Source organism: Ranitomeya variabilis, chromosome 4 (assembly GCF_051348905.1).
Source record: "Ranitomeya variabilis isolate aRanVar5 chromosome 4, aRanVar5.hap1, whole genome shotgun sequence".
Classification (NCBI taxonomy): Eukaryota; Metazoa; Chordata; class Amphibia; order Anura; family Dendrobatidae; genus Ranitomeya; species Ranitomeya variabilis.
In genome coordinates this window covers 68,076,857-68,097,859 of record NC_135235.1, presented here as the reverse complement: position 1 = coordinate 68,097,859, position 21,003 = coordinate 68,076,857, and the positions used below count along the sequence as shown (strand labels likewise).

The following is a 21,003-nucleotide window of genomic DNA, read 5'->3' as shown; positions in this document are numbered from 1 at the left end:
CAACACTGGGGTGGCTTCTGTTTTACTGTATGTGCACATTTTGCGGATTTGCCTGTGGAATTTTCTGCGCAGATTGTGCATCTCTTGGCAGAGAACGCAGGTAAAAATTTGCGCGTTTTTGATGCAAATTTTCATACTTTTTTTTTAATGCGGATTTGTATGCGTTTTTGTAAGCTAAATAAAGATCTATTATTTAACAAAAAAAAATTGTGATGTCATTTGTCAAACCTCTTCATTTATATACTCCATTGAAGAATAATGTGTAGATAGATATGGGGTAGATAGTTGATAAATAATACAAAGGCCGATGTTTAGTAATAAACATAATAAAATGGTACATAAAGAGTTAAATAAAGACACTCACTCACACTCTGCATTCGGCTGGGGCCACACTTGCGAGAAAGTCGTGCAAATCTCACACCTCAATACCCTGCACTGCTGCCGGCACTTGGGACCGGAGCGTTCAGCTGCATAAATACATGCTCCGGTCCCGAGTGCTGGCGTCAGTGCCGAGTATTGAGGTGCGAGACTCGTGCGGGTTTCTCGCAAGTGTGACCCCAGCCTTAAAAGCAATATCTGCTTAATTAAAAAAAAATAAATAAAAAGATAAATAAAAATGGCGCAGGCTTCCGTGCCCAAGGGAAAGACAGCAACTGGGGGCCGATGTTTATAGCCTGGGAAGGGGTTAATACCGATGGATCTTCTCAGGCTATGAATCTCAGCCCGTAGTTGTATATTTAACCTTTACTGGCTATTAAAATAGGGGGATTCCCAAAAAATAAAAAACGACGTGTGGTCCCCCTATAATTAGTTAGAAAAGGCTATGCAGACAGCTGCGGGCTGATATTCATAGCCTAGGAAGGGGCCATAGATATTGCACACCCTCAAACCCGGCTACAAACACCAGCACACAGCCGCCCCAGAAATGGTGCATCTCTAAGATGCGCAAATTCCGGCACCTAGCCTCTCTCTTTCCACTGCCCTGTAGTGGTGGCATATAGGGTAATAGTTGGGGGTTGATGCCACCTTTAAATTGTATGGTGACATCAAGCTGGCTTAGTAACGGAGAGGCGTCAATAAGATACCTATCCATTACTAATCCTATAGTTGTGAAAAGGTTAAATAAAGACAGCCAGAGTAAAGTATTTTAATGAAATAAAACACAACAGTTTTGCCATCGTTATTGTTCTGCCAATCCATGCAACGCCCTCGATCTCCTGCAAAAAAAATAAATAAACCAACACAAATGCTCCCTGGTCCGACGCAGTCCATTTAATAACGAGTGTCCCATGACGATCTCCCCTATAGAGCTGTCACATCAGGAGATGTGACTGCTCTATAGGCCTCCAGTGACACACTGACAGGAGACAATGGCTCCTGCAGTGTTATCACTGAGGGTTCAATGGGCCCTCACTATACGGCACTGCTGCGTGAGAATTTTTCCCACGCAGCGGTACCGCAAGTGACAGTATGAACTCTGCACTCACAGCGGCGGAGGGATACAGTGCAGAGGATTATCTCCTGTCACTGTATCACCGGTGCCTCAGGAGAGCGGTCGCATCTGCCGATGTCATAGCTCTCCACGGGAGATCGTCGTGGGATGCTCGTTATTAAATGGACTACATTGGAACAGGGAGTATACTGTTGGTTTATTTATTATTTTTTTTTTTTTTTTTTTAGCACTTGAACACAGTAGCCGGATGATGGGACTACTACTGTCCCATCGTCCGGCTAGCTGTCACTGTAGCCAACTCCGCAGCAAATCCGCAGATCTTTTTTTAAACCTGCGGATTTCCCTGACACGATGGAAGTCAATAGGTGCAGAAACACTGCAGATCCGCAAAATGAATTTACATGCTGCGGAAAATAAAACGCTGCAAATCCGCGGGTTTTTTTTTTTTTTTTTCCGCAGCATGTGCACAACAATTCGTAATTTCCCATTGACTAACATTGCTTGTGCACGACACTGCAGATTTGATGCAATTCCACGCGTCCAAAAATGCTGTGGAAACGCATCAAAATCCGCAACGTGTGCACATAGCCTTACTAACTGTATAAACCCCATAGGGGCTTTTAATTCGAAACAGCCGTGCTCCTGCACAAAAATTACAGTGTGAAAATACAGTACATACGTCTGATCGGCATCCAATACTCCGGCATCTTACATGTAGCCTCAACATGATATCTCAGTCCTGGTATGTCAGATTTGTACACATCAGGTATTTTTTTTATTTCTTGCACTTGGACCTCTGCAGCAATCACACTAGCTTCAGCAGTAAAATTATCCAGACAGATGACCTCCTGCTAGTCTATTGTATCATTGATGCTGATTATCAATGCCTTAGTTTTGTGTATTTTCCCTGTTTGTTCTCTATATGTGACGTGTCCTCCAGGTTCCATGCAGATGTGGTTTTAGCATTCAGCCATCCCAGGAGCTGCAACTGAGGCTCTGCCTGGATGTGTATATTGTGTGAAGTTCGGAGGGAGCTGTATGTGGGGGGCTGCTGTCTTCTGCGGGGTCTTTGTGAACAGCTTGAGGTCATACAAATGGTAGGCTCTCCAGGAAACCTGGCACTTCTCTGCTGTCAGCTGCCACACAAAGCTTCAGTGTCTCCTTCACGCGAATGTGATAAAACAGACAGGAACCTTTACTTGCTGCCAATAGTCAAAATGCAAAACAAGTAAAATGAGAGCATTATTTGGCTTCTCGTTAGTTCCTTATACACAGTCCTAGCTGGGACTAAATGATTAGTGATTGTCGTCATTTAGCATTACTGACTTCATATGATTGTATGCCTTTCTTGTCTTCATATAAATCATTGGTAGTCCTTTTCTCTTCTGATATGGTTGGTGTAATTAACCTATTTTAAGACCATATTCCATTGTGCAAATTTTCACTGTTCACTGCATACTTCACATCAAAAGGCGGCAGTCCGTGGTATTTCTATATTAAAAAAAAAAAAGTCATGATAACCTGCATGCTTTTTTCACCTGCATTATTATTATAATATATATATTATATATAAATGTAATATATATATATTTTGTCATCATATGGAAAGATGGATTGGACTTGTTTAACTTTAACAAGTACCAACCTTTGTTCTGCAGGAAGATGATGAGTTGCCTTCAGAAATGTCTGGCTGTGGTGTGGGCTCCTCTCCAGTTTTTAAAAATACATGCGCCCTCAAACCCAGGGAAGTCGGCTAAGCTTTATGCCACCTATAAAGACTGAGATATCCTAGATTACAAGGCTGGGATGTGTAAAAGGGGCCAACTGTGTGTTGTAGGAGGCCTGTCTTGTATTTGGTTATCTATTTGTCAGATCCCAGATTTTTATACACTGGATACAAATACCCGACCTCATTTTTGCCTGTGTAAGAGCTGGTCTGTGTGTGGCTTCCTTTCTGTGACCTCCTCGATCACGTTTTGTAGGTAAATGTTTAGACGTTCTGTTGAGGGTGTCAGGAGGTGCAGGTCGGCCGCCGTGTCGGCTATTACACCAATGAGCCCTCCCTGTTAAATGAAGGCTTTATCTGAGTGCGGGAGGTCGACCTCCCCTGGAGAAATGCCTGACATATGGAAACCTTTTCCTACAGTGTATTTGGTTTCAGATTGAGATTTGTTTGCGCTGGTTAACACCATCAATAATCAGCAGCGCCGGGGCCACCAACAGAGCGGGGATGGCTTTTATTCAACAGCACGCTCTAATCTCACAGGAGGAGACCTCACAAATTCACTTTACCTCTCCCCCTGACAAAACCTAACATTGGCATGAGTTTCTGAAAACCATCTTAACCTTAGCACATGCCATTAATGAGTATATTGTTATGTGCTGTAGCATGTTATACCATTCTGTGACTTCTGCAGTGACACTGGTCTAGGATTGGAGAGGATTCGGCTGGTTGCAAAACTGCAGACTGCTTGTGGCCTCCGCGCCTTAGTACATTAGGGCTGACCGTAGTTACTTACCGTAGTTATGGTAGTATATGGTGGCCTATACAAGTGATTGGGGTTTAGCTGATGTATCGGGATACTAGTGATACGGTTTCTGAAGGGGGGCTTGCAGATGCCCCCCCCTCTCAATTTGCAGATGATATAACTGCAGCACGACTCGTGTCCGGTACATTTCACAGATGGCGAGTGCGGAGCCCCCATATACAGACTTGTGCAGCATTTTAATATATACATGCTGCTGTAGAGGATTAGAATGCCAGCGTTATATTACAATTACTTCTTAGGAATTAAGGAAGGTATATTAAAAAAAAAAAAATTAAATGTCTGAACTCCTTTTTAAAGAATCCCTTTTGATGGTAATATTTATATTTTTCTTATTCTAGATACACAGGACCTGATGGATCGAGTGGTTTTGGCTTTGAACTTTCCTTTAGGCTAAAAAGAGAACAGGAGGAATCTGCGCCTCCCACGTGGCCAGCAGAGTTGATGCAGGGCCTAGCAAGATACGTCTTTCAGTCTGGTAAATATCAGTTGTCCTCTGAGGTTTGAGTCAATTGAGAAAAGTGCAATACAAATGCTAGTGGTGGTCACTGTCTAATACATGTGTGCTGGGGGCACCCAGAGGTTTGTGGAGGTCAGAACTGTTTTTGGGTCACTTTCACAGTAACACATTCCCCCCTCCTTATTTATTTTTTGCCTTTAACCCTCTCACCCTGAAGCCTGTTTCCACCTTCCTGACCAGACCAATTTTTTTTTTTTCCCCAATTCTGCCCACTGTCACTTTGATGTAATAATTATGGAAAACTGCAGTGGATCCCACTGATTCTGAGGTTTGTTTTTTTTTATTATTATTTTTGTTTTTCCGTGAATTATTGTGCTTCATGATGGTGGTAAAATTTATTTGATATGGCTGATATTACAAAACCATGTTTTTTTTTAGGGACCACATCACATTTGAAGTGACTTTGAGGGGCCTATATGACAGAAAATTCCCAAAAAACTGCCCCCCTCAAGGTGCACAAAACCACATTCAAGTTTATCCCTTCAGGTTCTGCACGGGAATTAATGGAATGTGGAAGGAAAAAATAAACCTTAACTTTTTCACACAAATTTTCCCTTAGACCCATTTTTTACTTTCACAAGGGTAACAGTAGAAAATTGACCATACAATTTGTTGTGCAATTTCTCCTGAGCCTGCCGATACTCCATGTGTGAGGAGAAAACCACTGTTTGGGCACAGGGCTTAGAAGGGAAGGAGCACCGTCTCACTTTTTGAATGTAAAATTTGCTAGCATAATTATCGGACGCCATGGCTCGTTTGGAGAGCCCCTGACGTGCCTAAACAGTGGAAACCCCCCCCAATAAGTGACACCATTTTGGAAGCGTGACCCCTCAGGGAACTTATCTAGATGTGTATTGAGCACCTTGATCCCACAGGTGCTTCCACAAGTGTCACAGAAATTCATACCATTGGACAGTGAAGAAAAAATAATTTACATTTTACCACCAAGATTGTGTGTTGACCCCGAATTTTTCATTTTCATACTGGGAAATGGGTAAAAAAAAGTCACCAAAATTTGTTCCACAATTTCTGTTGAATGTAGAAATACCGTATATATGACTGTACAGTACTGCTTAGCCAGATGGCGAGACTCTGGAGCTACGGAGCGCTGTTTGCCTCCTGGAGAGCAGATTTTCCTAGAGCCCCTAAGTGCTAGAAGAGTAGAATTTTGTTGTGGTTTTTGTTTTGTTTTCCCTTTTCCCCCTCAGGTAACCCCCATTTTGAGAATTTATCTACAGATGTAGTGATGATTTTGACTCCGTGGGTGTTTTCCAGAAACAAGCAGTAGTAAATGTAACTACCGTATATACTCAAGTATAAGCCGAGATTTTCAGCCCATTTTTTTTTGTGGCTGAAAGTGCCCCTAATGGCTTATACTCGAGTCGTCCCAGGGGGTCGGCGGGGGAGGAGGAGCGGCAGCTGTCAAATTATACTTGCCTGCTCCTGGCGCGTCTCTGCAAGTTCCTGCTTCTCCGGCGCCCGCAGCTCTTCCTGTGTTCAGCGGTCACGTGGTGTCGCTCATTAAAGTAATGAATATGGATGCATATTCATTACTTTAATGTGCGGTACGATGTGACCGCTTAACACCGGAACAAGCTGCCGGCGCCGGAGAGCATCTGTCACTGACAAGCAGGAATCGTGCCGGGAGCAGGTGAGTATAACGGGGGTGAGAATTGCGCGATATTCACCTCTCCCCGTTCCACCGCCTGGCGCCGCTCCGTCTTTCGGGTCCTCTGGCTTTGACTGTTCAGGTCAGAGGGTGCGATGACGTGTTTAGTGTTCGCCCCCTGCCTGAACAGTCAGTCAGAGGACTCAGAGCGGCGCGCAGCGGTGGAACGGGGGGGAGGTGAATATCGCAAGCGCCGGGGCCTGAGCAACGAGAGGGGAGTATGATTTTTTTTTTTTTTTTTAAATCGCAGCAACAGCATATGGGGCATAATGTATGGAGCATCTTATGGGGCATAATGTATGGAGCATCTTATGGGGCATAATGTATGGAGCATCTTATGGGGCATAATGTATGGAGCATCTTATGGGGCCATTATTAACCTTTATGCAGCATTGTGTGGGGCATATTTTATTACTGAGCATCTTATGGGGCCCATCATGAACTGTATGGAGCATTATATGGGGCTCCTGATTCAATATGGATATTCAAAAACACTTAACCTACTGATGTCTCAATTACTTTTACTTTTATTGGTATCTATTATTTTTGAAATTTACTGGTAGCTGCTGCATTTCCCACCCTAGGCTTATACTCGAGTCATTAAGTTTCCCCAGTTTTTTGTGGCAAAATTAGGGGGGTGGGCTTATACTCGAGTATATACGGTAACTGAAAATTGCAAACTGCCTTTGAAATGAGCAGGACCTGTGTTTGGTTTTTTTTTGTTACAGAAATGTATTTATTGGAATAATTTTCTTTGTAGGTTTTTTTTTTTTTTTTTTTTTTATTTATTTTTTTTTAACCTTGTCCCAGGATGGGACATCAATGTATAGTAACAGATCATTGATCTGATACTCTGTAATGCTTCTTCACTGCAGGACATCAGAGCAGCGTCTGACAGGCAGGGAAGGAGGCGTGTCAAGCCATCTTGCGGCCCAGGGTTACCATGGAGACCATCAGCACCTCAGTGTCACTATTGACAGCGGCATCAGAGGGGTTAAACGCCCGCGATCGGTGCTAGCGCTGATTCTGGCCATTGCATGGAGCTGACTCCCGCACGATTGCGGTGCCGTACATATACTACTTTTTGCGGGAATGCAGAGCAGCATATGGCGCATGTTGGGAGGGGGTTAAGGAGTTATGGCACATCTTGGGTTGTGGAGTTTTTACCTGCTAGAGGCAAGGGTAGGGGATCTGGGTTCAGCCCAGAGGGCAGTGACCCAAAGGGGTTAAATGCTCATGTAAAGCGTGGCCTATTGCTTTTTCTGTGGGGAGGTTGCGATGCCATATCGTGTGGGGAGAAGTTAAGGAACAGAGGGGACCACAAGCCTCCCATGTGGCATGCCCTCCCCCGGAAGTCAGGACTTTCATCTACTGATAGCTGTCCTATATATTCAGCTTGTATATTTTGCCCTACCACTATCTGTATTTGCAAATCTGACCATTGTACATGTGTAGCCATCGTGTATTGTCTAGTGTGCCCTTAAGGCGATTAAATATATAATTTAACCTTGGGCTGCTCTTTTACCCTGATCCACGAATCTACACGTCCATTTCTTGGCTAACTGTCCATACTACTGGGGCTGATTTGCGGTCCGTTATAATCATGTTAACGGACCGGGCTTATATCTAACCAGGAAATGGTGGCAGTATTAAAGGGTTGGTTCTGTTTCACTGTTGCTAGTGAAAGGGACTTATCAGCCTGTCTGAGTTGTGGGCGAGTGTGGTGCCATGTCAGTGACTGTGTGGTGCCATGTCAGTGACTGTGTGGTGCCATGTCAGTGACTGTGTGGCCACATCCTCTCACTCCTTGTGTGTCCCTGGGGAAGTCTGTGTAAAACTACCAAGGTGACCTTGTGTGTCCCCAGGGGGTGCGGAACGTCAGTTTGGTGAAAGTGGGGAGACCGCAATACGTGATCCTTCTGACATAATAGCTCAGACAGGCGGGGTGGCGAGGTATGGTTTCATCACAGCCCTACATTATACTGCTCTCAGATGAAATGGCGAAAACCTTGACGCATTTCCTTCAAATAGGTGGATGATCAGGGATATTCCAGTTATGACCTGGATATAGAAAGTTTTATCTTCGTTTTTTTTTTTTTTTTATTAGTGGAATTTATTACATTTCAGTGACAACTGGATACATTGTGTTTTTGTTTCTTTAGAAAACACCTTCTGCAGTGGAGATCATGTATCATGGCACAGTCCACTGGACAACAGTGAGTCTCGAATTCAGCACATGCTTCTAACGGAGGACCCTCAGATGCGCCCAGTGCAGACACCATTTGGCTTTGTGTCCTTTCTACAGGTGAGCCATCATAGAAATACTCAGAGTATTAAAGGCGGTGGGATCTTTTCCTGGGGATCTGACTGCTGAAAAGGCTACTAAAGCCTTGAATGATAATTCTTACATAAGAATATATCACTATTCTATAGAAGAATTCCCTCCTTTTTTAATTTTTTTTTTTTTTTTTTTTTTGTGGGGGGTGGTAAGGGGAGACGGCAACATACGCAGTTCCTAGAATTTGCTTATGGCACTGTTCATTTGCATCAGGTATGATAAATCTTCTTTTCAATAGTATATGTAGAGTCTGTTCTGGTGCAGTTGAGACAACCATAATATGATGTATGTGATCTATAATAACGTGCTTTGGTTTCTCTGGTAGATAGTTGGTGTTTGCACTGAAGAGCTACATGCAGCCCAGCAGTGGAATGGACAAGGAATCCTGGAACTTCTCCGCACTGTGCCAATGTGAGTGTTTTCTTTTTTTTTTTTTTTTTTTTTTTTTAACAGATGACTATGCAAATATATAACTTATTGTGCAGCTTGTTGAGCTATTCATAGAGAAGAATTAGTTCTTTATTTACTTTATTTTTTGTTAGGATGTTTAATGTTTGTAATATTTCTCTCTTCAGTGCCGGTGGACCATGGTTAATTACTGATATGCGAAGAGGGGAGACTATTTTTGAGATTGATCCTCATTTGCAAGTATGTCTACCTGATGATACCGAAAAATGACTTTAGAAATATCGAAAGATTGAGAAATGCTGAGCTTAAAAATCTATTAGTTGTAGCAATTAGTCATTTAATTTGTAATTGCTAAGAGCTGTATTTCTGCACTGCATACATATATATAGGCAGCGTCCCTGCTGTGCCAAACTGCATAGATTGGTCCAAAAAGTGACAGTAGGTACTGCGGGTTCATTCACACATTGTAGGTTTGCTGTGATTTTAATGATTTTTTTTTTTAACTTTAGCTTCATTTGCTTTTAACAACATTGATATGAAAACCAGAACATTCCAATAATGTTCAATAATAAGTTAACGCCTTTACCCTCCAAGGCTGTTTTTACACCTTCATGACCAGATCAAATTTTACAATTCTGACCTGTCACTCTTGACATATTGCACTTCATGATAGTGGTAAAATTTCTTCCATATGACTTGCATTTATTTGTGAAAAAAATTGGATGTTTGGTGAGAATTGTAAAAATGTAGCAATTTTCAAACTTTTCGTTTTTATGCTCTTCAATGGGAAAGGTATGTCACACAAATTAGTTTAGGTAAGATTTCCCACGTCTTCTTTATATCACCACAATTTTTGAGACATCATATCATTATTTATTTATTTTTTCTTTAATAGGAAGTTAGAGTTAAAAGTTGACAAGTGATTCTCTAATTTGTACAACGAAATGTACAAACCCATTTTTCTAGGGACCACATCACATTTGAATTAATATGGAGGGGCCTATATGGCAGAAAATGCCCAAAATAATTAGAAATGACCAGTGACAAGAAGAAAGAGTTTCCTGGGTTCACAAGCAATATGAGGAAGACTTGCTTTTGGAGGAATATTTAATGGGGGGGGGGGGGGGGCTCCTCTGGGTTAGAGAAGTGGGTCAGCATACCAATCAGTGCTGGTGGCTGCTGACTCTGGTCTCCTAGCACCAGCCTATGATCAGTGCCTGAAACACTGAAATAGCTGGGCTTGGCTGTTCATTTCTGAACAGGTCATCACAGCGACCGTAGCTACGGGGCCAGTTCCCCCTGTGGTGACGAGTCCCGGCTCCCTGCTTTCAAACAGCTGACACCCTAATGCGATCACTACTCTTTAAGTCACGGTAGTTGCATGAACAGCATGATGTAAATACTTTATTGGGTCGGGGACTCGTTCCCTTCCATGACTCTTAGATGCGTCAAATGTTGTGAAGGGGTTAAAGTAAAGATCTTCAAACATCAAAGACGACTACCGTATTTTTCGAACTATCAGATGCACTTCTTTCCTGCAAAATTTGGAAGGCAGATGGAGGGTGGGGGGGAAGCATTATAGTCCGAATGTAGCCTAGTGGGGGTGAGGGGTGGCGATGGTGGAGAGGAATCACAGGAGGCAGGGTCCCTTCCTCTGTAAGCCGGGTGATGATGCTGGCCCAGTTTCGGCGCTCAGCAGGGTGCATTGCTTTCCTGGTGGCCATTTTCCTGAAGCTGTGGGCCTACCCAGGCGGTGCTTGCGCGGCCGAGATCGCAGTGTGCATATACACCGCCTCTGGCCGCTATCTTCCTGAAGCCCTGGAAAGCAATGCACTTCGCTCTGCCTCATTGCCGACACCGGCCCCGCAGCATCGCACTGCTGGGGTGCCCTCCCACCCAGGGCCTGCAGCATTGCCCCACCTCTGCCGCTGCTGGCTTCTTGTAGGGGCCATGCCTCCTGTGACCCCGATTCAACGTTCCACGCTGAGGTGAGGCAGTAATGGCGCTGGCTGCTGCTTGGGAAAAGGAGCCCTGCAGTAAGAAATGCTGCACATCCGAGGTGGAGGAGCTGCCATTAACCTCTTGTCTCATGTCTTTATTTCCCATAATGGAGGACATATGAGATGCAGTAAATTTCTTATATTTCCTCTAGGCCAAATCCAGATTTTTACACAGAAAATTTGCAGCCGAGCGGATAATCTAATATATAAAGCTGAATGTGTGTATGTGTGTATGTCCGGGATTGGCATCTGAACCGTCGCAGCTACAGCCACAAAATTTTGCACAGTCACACGTCTGGACCCCGAGAGCCTCAAAGCTATGTTGTGAGGTGACATTTTAACCCCGCGCTTTCCAATTCACCAAACAATTTTGCCCCTATCTACATAATGGGGGAAAAAATGAAAGGAAAAGTGTTGGAAGCAAATTAACAGCTGCCAGATGTGAACAAGGGGGACTTAAAGAATGAGAGCGATGGCGCCAAAAAGTATATACTGTACAGTTGCTAAGGTGGGGCCCCGACATGGGATAATCACCACACCACCACGGGGATATGAACACACACACAAAATGCGCCACACACTACCACGTGCTCGAACACATATACCACCCTCAGCGCACATTTCACCACACATACACCAACCTCGCCACATAAAAGTCGAAACACAAAAGTCGCCGCGCAAAACTCGCCACACGTGCAAAACTCACCTCATGGAAAACTCGCCACACGCAAAACTTGCACACGCAAAAAAATTGCCACATGCACAAAAGTTGCAAAAGTTGCCTCACACAAAACTTGCACATACTCAAAAGGCACCACACATAAAACTCACCACGCGCAAAACTCGCCATGCGCAAAACTTGCTGCACACAACTTGCTACACTAACCTGTCACATGCAACTCGACACACAAAAAGTTGCTACACGCATGTCGCCACACAAAACTCATCTCACAAAAGTCGCTACATGCATGTCGCCACATGCAACTCAACACACACAACTTGACACACGAAACTCGCCCTAAAACACACACAAGTCTGGTATTATCCTTCAAAAATAAAAATCTGATTAATAAGCAGACAAACTACAAGAGCAACAAATGTACCATATAGGAATCCGGCAGCTGTCAGTCACATGACCAGTCTATTATGTGTATGTGTGAGCTAATATATACTGCCAGGGGGAGGGCTTCCTGTTGGCTGGGATTTATCAGGCTGCCAATTTAGCTTACAAATACTGAGGTAAAAATACTGACCAAATAACGTGTGAACGAGGTCTAATACAGGAGGAGATGACATACAGATATATACTATATACAGGAGGAGATGACACACAGATATATACTATATACAGGAGAGATGACACACAGGTATATACTATATAGAGGAGGAGATGACATACAGGTACATACTACATACAGGGGAGATGACACACAGCAGGTATATACTATATACAGGAGGAGATGACATACAGGTATATACTATATGCAGGAGCAGATTACCTACAGGTATAAAGTATATACAGGAGGAGATGACATACAGGTATATGCTATGTATAGGAGGAGATGACATACAGGTATATACTGGAGGAGATGACACACAGATATATACTATATATAGGTGAGATGACACACAGGTATATACTATATATAGGAGGAGATGACATACAGGTATATACTATATACAGGGGAGATGACATACAGGTATATACTATATACAGGAGATGACATACAAGTGTATACTATATATAAGGGAGATGACAAACATGTATATACTGAGGTGAAAATGAGAGGTGTGAGGTGAAAATGAAAAGGTGTGAGTGCAAAATGAGAGGAGTGAGGGAAAATAGTGGAGTGATCGGAAAATGACAGATGTGAGGTCAAAATGACAAGTGTTAGGGGGGGAATGAGAGGAGTGAGGGAGAAAATGAGAGATGTGATGGGGAAAATGAGAGGCGTGATGGGAAAATAAGAGAAGTGAGGTGCTATAACTAACCACAGATATTTACTATGCCCAGGCAACGCCGGGCTCTTCAGCTAGTGGTTTATAAAAATCTAATGCACGTTCTGCAGATAGTCTCCATGTTGTAATGCTCCTGTGGTGTAGATCTTTAAATTTGCAGCTTGACAATGGTTTCTACAATCATTTCATCTTTGGATTTGACTAATGTGAAATATCCATCACACACTTACAAAAAAATGGAGGGGGCGCGGACTAGTTTTATTTAACCTATAAAGTTGCAGGGGGGAAAAAAAAAAATTGAAACCAGATGCTTAAACGGTCTGGTTAATGTACTGCTATGGTGACTCGTATAAAACCACCCATAAGATGCACATGATTTCACAGGGGTTTACAGATTCCCAGGGCACAGGTGGGGCCTGGCATGAGCAATAGACAATGGCTGTCACGGTTGGGCCCCATGCACAGGGACTTGGTAGGAGGGGGCACCAGACATTTGGTAGGAATCTGAAGTATAAGAAATGCAACAGGCCGTACAAATAAGTGAATTACTAACGTGATATGCCTCAGAGGCCAAAAACTGATTAACTAGTCTCAGTACAGCCTTAACGTTGGAGCACAATGGACCGGGAAGGGCAGCGGCTGCTGGGGTGGGTGCACTGCTGCTTAGCAGCCACATACTTGTCTGTCTTTCAGCAATTAACATAATGCTGGTGTTCAAGTGCAATAGCTTATCTTATGCAAGTGGCCAGGGCTATTGAGAAACATATCTATTCATTTCCTAGTTAGATTATTTATTTGCAATGAATGTAATGTTTTACCCTAGTCATTATCCTTCCCATTGTGTCACAGTTGGATTAGAGAACAATATAGGCAATGCATTGGCATGTGTGAGACCTGGTTACAGTTAAAGGAACCTGTCCAGGATTGATTTTTTTTTTTTTTTTTTTTTCTTCCTTAAAGGGAACCTGTCACCAACTGACCCCCTACCCCCCCCCCCCCCCCCCCTTGCTTTTGTAACTAGAAGAGCCACTTTGTGCAGCAGTAATGCTGCATTCTAACAAGGTGGCTCTTTTAGTTCGGGTCCCTGGCACTGCTGCGATAATCGCTTTTGAAATTTGTCCCTCATACCTGTGAAATTTTCCAGGGGGCAGGTCTTTCCCACTAATCCAGACACCTCAGATCCGTCACTCATGGCCTCCTCTCCCTTCAGTAGCGTCCCCGGCGCCTGCGCTGTAAGTTCGAAGGGCAGTGCAACTGCGCATGCCCGAAAAAAAAATAAAATAAATAACAGCGCAAACGCCGGGGACCCTACTGAAGGAAGAGAAGGCAGCACGCAGAGGCCATTAGTGACGGATGTGAGGCGACTGGGGGGGGTGACAGGTTCCCTTTAAATGGGCTATGAGCAAAATAATAAAATGGCACTTCAGTACCCTGCCACGCTGCAGCACCAGTGTTCCCTGCCAGTCCTCCAGTGACGACGTAATGTCCATCATTCACTTGGTGATTTATTGGCCGCAGTGGTGCTGCATACATGTACAGCATGTGACCGCCGAACCATTCCAAATCCAATTTTTTTAGAAACCCCCCCCCCCTGAATATCAATGGGCAATATATACCGTATTTTTCCGACTATAAGACGCACCTAAGGTTTAGAGGACGAAATTTAGGGAAAAAATTGAAGCAAAAATGTGGTCCATTCTGTGCTTAATATCCCCCTATCCTGGTGTGCAGGGACCCTCTCATCCCCATCCTGGTGTGCAGGGCCCCTCTCATCCCCATTCAGGGCCCCCCTTCAGAAAACATTAAAAAAAAACCATTACACTTACCTACCCGGCGCTCCCTCGCAGCGTCCTGCTCCGGTGCTAGCAACTGCTTTATGCTTGTAAGCGGTGCATGGCAGGGACGTCACAAGCCGTGCACAGCTGCCAGAATACTTGCCGGGACTGCGCGCAGAGAGCAGTGACTATTCGTTGCTCTTCAATAGCGAGCAGTGTCAGCCAGAGCCTTTGCCAATACTTAAGAGAATTAAATACTCAGAATATTAATTTCTCTTAAGTATCGGCACACGTGACCGCCGGCAGCAGCAGGAAGCCGCTGGCGACTGACACTGCACGTTACTGAAGAGCAACGAATAGTCACTTCTCTCTGCGCACACAGTCCCGGCAAGTATTCTGGCAGCTGTGGTCTGCTTGTGAGCAGCGCATGATGTCCCTGACTGCGCTTCTTACAAGCATAAAGCAGTTGCTGGAACCGGAGCAGGATGCTGCAAGGGAGCGCGGGGTAGGTAAGTGTAATGTGTGTTTTTTGGGGTTTTTTTTAATGTTCTCTGATGGGGCCATTTATACCAAGATACTATTATTAAAGAGAAATTAATATATAATGCCCTCCATGCCCATGGGCGTGGAATGCAGTGAATATTCATTTCTCTTTAGCAGCGGGCACCCACTGCTCCACCGATGCCGTTCCCCCACTTCCTCATCACAGCCAGAGCCTGTACATCCGGACTATAAGACGTGCCCGCCCATTTTCCTCCACGTTTTTGTAGGGAAAAAAGTGCGTCTTACAGTCCGAAAAATATGGTATGTGCGCCAAATTCTTTCCAAATTTACCCTCCCCTTACAGCTTCTTGTGCCCCAGGTGATCACCGTTTGTCATAGTCGAGCATGTGGCCCGTCAAGCAGGGGGGACATTGAGGCGATTAGTCCCCCACTACTGCTAACTTCACCTTGCTGTCTTGGTGTGATCGTAGTGCAGGGCTTGGCTGCCTCACATCATAGTACTGAAAAATGTATATTTGACCCTTAATAATTAATGCAGTGTTTGTCACGGTGTGCTTCTTAGGAAGTGCTGCTGTGCTCATGGCGTCTTCTGTAGCGGTGCTTGCATGACTGAATTCTCTTTTAAAGTTGTGCTTGTGTCACATTCATTTTTAAGCAGGAAAGAGTTGATAAAGGAATTGAGACAGAAGGCTCCAACCTCAGCGGTGTCAGCGCCAAATGTGCTTGGGACGATTTAAGCCGCCCACCAGATGATGAGGACGACAGCAGAAGTATTTGTATAGGAAACCAACCACGCAAGTTGTCCGGAAAAGGTTTGTCTGGATGAGATAAATGATTACCTTGACACATTTGCCCTACTGCTGATTACACTTACTGTTGTCCTATAAATCTGTGCTCCTGTAAATTTCAGATACAGAACAGATCAGGGAGGCATTGCGAAGAGGCCTAGAAATTAATAGTAAACCTATCCTACCTCCAATAAGCTCACAGAGACATAATGGCATGAACCACGACCGAGCGCCGTAAGTAGACCACGGTGAACTGACTGCCTCAATAGCATTATCACCAGTGACCACGTCTGCTCGGGGTGCTGCTAGCAAACCCCGCTCTGTGCTACGTATACGTTTCCACATCACTTATCCGCTGTGGAACTCGTGCAGCAAAGATTCCACAGCAGATATTAAGGTGCAGGTGAACTGGTCATTTCACCTTTGCATTGTATGAAGGTGAAATATGCAAAGACGTACGCATTTATAAAAATGGCATGCTGTGGATCTGTGCTCTGCAGCAGTGGGGACGTAATGCCGTGGCTGCAACTTGTGCATCTCGTGCACAATTCTGGTACTTAAAAATGCATTGACTTGTCAAAAAGCAAATACAACATGACTGTGTACCATGAATGGTGTTTTGAACAAGGTATAGGTGAAGCCTGGCCAATAGAGTAGAGCTGTCAATTATTTACAGAATTAAAAGGGGAAATGGGGATGAGTGAGCGTGCTCGGTTAAGGTGTTATCTGAGCATGCTGAAGTGCTAATCAAGTATTACGCCGTGCTCGAAAAATATGCGAGAGTCGCCGTGGCTGCATGTCCAGCAGCTGTTCGACAGGAGGCAATCCCTGCATGTGTCGCGGCTGTCTAAGGGTCATTCCATATCAAGTGATCCAAATATGAATATTTTTTTTTTACCTGACGTCTTTAGATTTTTTTTTATTTTTTGTTTTTATGAAGTACAACTTTAGTTAATTACAAATTTAAAAGTTTTGAATTTTTTTTTCTTCATCAGTTAATTTTTTTTACAGATTTCTAAAGTTTTGAAAAAGCGTGAATTTTGGCCTGGTATGGCTTTACATTTTTTTTATCATATCTCGGGCTAGAATTAAGATAAAGAGGTGGGAGAGGCATCATTTTTCTCAGAACGGTACTGGCTTTTCTTTTCAAATTTCAACTTATTGATTTCAACATTTATATGCAACAATAAAGAAACACCAAAAACAAATACCGAAGTGCCAGAATAAATACATATTAATCATCATAACACAACTTGCTCAGCATTTTCAACCTGAACGCATTGAACAAGCCAAAAGAAAAAAGGTGATCATATCCTCAAGTGTGGTTTTCTAAATACAGTCTCATCCTAATTAGATGTTTAAAACAAGATTAAAAGAACCAATATTACTCTGTCGCCTCATTGGGGGACACAGGACCATGGGTGTTAGGACCATGGGTGTTATGCTGCTGTCCACTAGGAGGCGACACTATGCATAATCTGAAAAAGATTAACTGTGGCTCCTCCTGTGCAGTATACACCCCTGGACGGCGTCAGCCTTCTCCAGTTTTTGCTTAGTGTCGCATAGGAGGCACACCTAAGATTTTTTACTCCATTTTTTTCCGACGGATTACAGATGAAGAAAAGTGGGTCTCCTGTGAGACTCCCGGCATGGCTCCTTCCTCGGGCCCCCTATTATGGGGTGCCCGGTTGAAGTAGAGATGGCTATTCCCCATGTTGCTCCTTCCTCAGTCCCTCGGGTGCTGGTTCGAAGTCGAGACTCCCCCCTCCTTTCCCAATTCCTCTTGGTTTCTGGGTTGAGGTCGAGGCGAGGATAAAGGCCCCTGAAGGTGACAACAGCACGCTCCCTCTTCCCCCTCTGGGGGCATTAGGTTGAGACGCCTCAGGTAGGGCCTGTACAGGCAGCATCCTACAGCTCCCAGCAATGGGCCAGCACACTGCGCCTGCATCCAGGGACCCCAGCCCAGCTGCGGGCTCCTGTTGGGGCCGGGAAGGAGTGCAGGCAGGCATGACACAGACAGACACAGGGCTCCCTGCGCCCCTGTCTCTGCGGCAGCACCAGCTCTATACCTCAGGGGGACCCCTCACCGGGCCCCCCTACCGCTTACAGCCCCACTGCTATCCTGCCTTTAAATCCGGGGGGGTCTGGTTCAGATCTGACCCCCTCCCGGACTTTCGCGCCGGCCTGGAGCCTTTCTGGGTATCAGGCATCTAATTTAGGCCCCGGCTTTGGCCTAGCTGAAGCCGCCACCTCCTCTCCGCCCCCCCTGCCCGCCCCCCAGATGACAAATATGACACTCTACAGTGTCATAGAAGGCGCGGATCGAGACAGAAAGGGCGCGTTTTTACACAGCTTCGCCGCCTTTTTCTCAGCTCTCCACCCCCTTCTCCCCCGCCTCTCCTCCTCGGTGGCCATTTCTACTGCAGCAAAGATTAACCCTGCATCTCCGGGGCGGCACAGGACTGTGGATCTTTGGCGCTAGACCTAGGGGCAAACTGGTGGGGTAAGATCACAGCTGGGTTGTTTTACTCGGCTGTGAATCCATATTCCCTAGAAGGCTCCCCTATAGGGTTCTCTGTATAGCTACCCCTGTAAGGTCCTCTGCATAGCAGCCCTTCTGCACTCTGCACTGTGCCGGGCTCAAGGTCCAAGAGATCCAGGCAGGTCTGCTATTATGCATTCTGCACAGCCTGCAGGACCGCTCTCCCCAGCGGCAGTGTGTACCCACACTGCCAGGACTGCACTCGGACTACTGTGTCAGAGCCCCAAGAGGCCCCTGCCAATGCTTCGGTGTCTAATGCCACGCCGGAATGGGTCACTGAGATGTCACAATCTATGACGCAGTCTATAGATAACCTAACCTCCACATTGCTTCAGGCTCTACAGAGTCATGCCTCAGCTATGACCGTTACCCAGCAAAGGGAGAGCGTGACTCAGGAACAGAACTACCTGGCACATCCACGTCTAAGTCAGGACGCAAGCGGACCCACAGTCCATCTACGTCATCCCATAGCACTCGGTCATCCCCTTCTAGGGAGAGACACCGTAGTTCCAGGTCATCTAAACCGTCCCCTTCCAGGGAAAGACAATGCAGATCTCCGCAATCCCTGACCAGAGAAGGCCGCCTCCCCAGCTCACCCAGCAGGGGACGCCTCAGTGATACACAGGATTAAGGCATCTGTGACTCCGACTCAGACAGGGAAACGGAGGGGTCCCTGATCCCAATCCCCCCTAGCAATACAGCGCTAGTTGAGGACATAATCTCTTCCATCCATCGGGTGCTGGACATTTCTGATCCGCCACCAGAGGCCCCAGAACACAAGATTTCCTTTGAAGGACCTCTGAAGCCGCCTAAGGTTTTCTCTAACCACCCAGAGTTTAAGGCGATCCTTAAAAAGCAGTTCTCACAGCTTGAGAAAAAATTCGCTAATCGCAAATATCTGGAGGCGAGGTACCCCTTCCCGCAGAAGGATACCAAGGAGTGGACAGACCCACCTGAAGTGGACCCCCCAGTCTCTGGACTAGCAGCACAGACCCTCCTTTCACTGCCAGATAGCTCAACCCTCAGGGACGCAGCAGACCGGCAGGTAGAACGCATGGCTCGTTCAATTTTCGAGGCCGCAGGGGCATCCCTGGCTCCCGCGTTCGCTTCAGTTTGGGCTGCCAAGGCCATTCTGGCCTGGGCCAAAAATTTACAAGCTGGCCTCCAAGCATCCGCTCCTGAGCTGTCGGACCAAGCGGTTCAAATAGCAGTCGTAGCAGATTACATGCTTCATGCAGCTCTGGATTCAGCAAGGGGTGTAGCGGAGATAGCATCAAACGCCATCACAATTCGGCGTATCCTCTGGCTGCGGGAATGGAAAGCCGACGCAGCCTCAAAGAAGTCCCTCACGCACCTCCCCTACCTCAGTGGGCGACTTTTCGGTGAACAGTTGGACACGATGATATCCAACGCCACCGGGGGTAAGAGTACCTCTCTTCCCCAACTGAAACCTAAACGCACTTACAAGAAGCGTAACCAAACTCGATTCCCATCCTTTCGGAATTCTTGTGGCTGGTCCGTCCCGCGTCCAGCACAAAATCGTAACCGTTCCCCACGCAGGGACAACTCACGATCAACGCAAAGGTCGGACAATCAAAAGCAGCCCAGTCTAAACCCAGAGGAGGAAAATCTCACTTTCTCCTCATCATGACTCACGGACCCTGGAAGACACCACACCCGTAGGCGGCCGACTTTTGCTCTTTCATCAAGTCTGGCTGTCTATTACAGAAGACAGGTGGGTCAGGGAACTAGTGTCTTCCGGATACAAGATAGAGCAACTTTAAACCCACCGGACCGATTCTTCCTCTCTGTCCCCCAAAACCACCAGCCAAGGCTCGTGCCTTTCGGCAAGCGGTCTCCTCGCTTTTTCAAGCAGGAGTCATAATACCGGTCCCCACGGCCGAGCGCTTCCGAGGGTTCTACTCCAATCTGTTCGTAGTTCCCAAGAAAGGAGGCAGCGTGCGGCCCATACTGAACCTAAAACAACTCAACAAATACGTACGGGTCCGTCACTTCGGCATGGAGTCCCTTCGGTCCATCATTGAGTCCATGGAGAAGGGAGAATATCTTGCCTCCATAGACATAAAAGCCGCATACCTGCATATACCAATTGCACCTGCCCATCAGAGATTTCTCAGGTTCGCAATCAAGCAGGACCACTACCAGTTCGTGGCTCTCCCGTTTGGACTCGCCATGGCTCCCAGAGTGTTTACCAAAGTCATGGCAGCCACCATGGACGTCCTGCACTCCAGAGGCATAGTAGTCGTTCCATACTTGGACGATCTACTCATCAAGGCTCCCACCTTCAAGGACTGCGAGCTCAGCGTCTCAATCACAACCGATACTCTCAAATGTAGAAAAACCGATACTCTGTCACATGGGCTGGTTAATCAACCTACAAAAGTCATCACCAACCCCGAGTCAGTCTCTGACCTTCCTGGGAATGCTATTCAACACCTCCAGGGGTCTGGTGCTCCTTCCCAAGGACAAGGCACTGGCTC

At 45.7% G+C, this 21,003-nt stretch overlaps 1 protein-coding gene across 2 annotated transcripts in view; it reads left to right on the top strand.

Moving 5' to 3' along the window:
- The window catches only part of SUFU (SUFU negative regulator of hedgehog signaling), a 46,322-nt gene that overhangs the window by 8,066 nt on the left and 17,253 nt on the right, over nt 1–21,003 (top strand). The window contains exons 3-8 of one of the 2 annotated variants that reach the window (XM_077258664.1): nt 4,341–4,477; nt 8,351–8,493; nt 8,852–8,937; nt 9,102–9,174; nt 15,828–15,984; nt 16,083–16,194. In XM_077258664.1, the coding sequence (XP_077114779.1) occupies nt 4,341–4,477; nt 8,351–8,493; nt 8,852–8,937; nt 9,102–9,174; nt 15,828–15,984; nt 16,083–16,194 (708 nt within the window). The remainder of the gene's footprint in view (nt 1–4,340; nt 4,478–8,350; nt 8,494–8,851; nt 8,938–9,101; nt 9,175–15,827; nt 15,985–16,082; nt 16,195–21,003) is intronic. The other variant, XM_077258665.1, reaches the window with a different exon arrangement.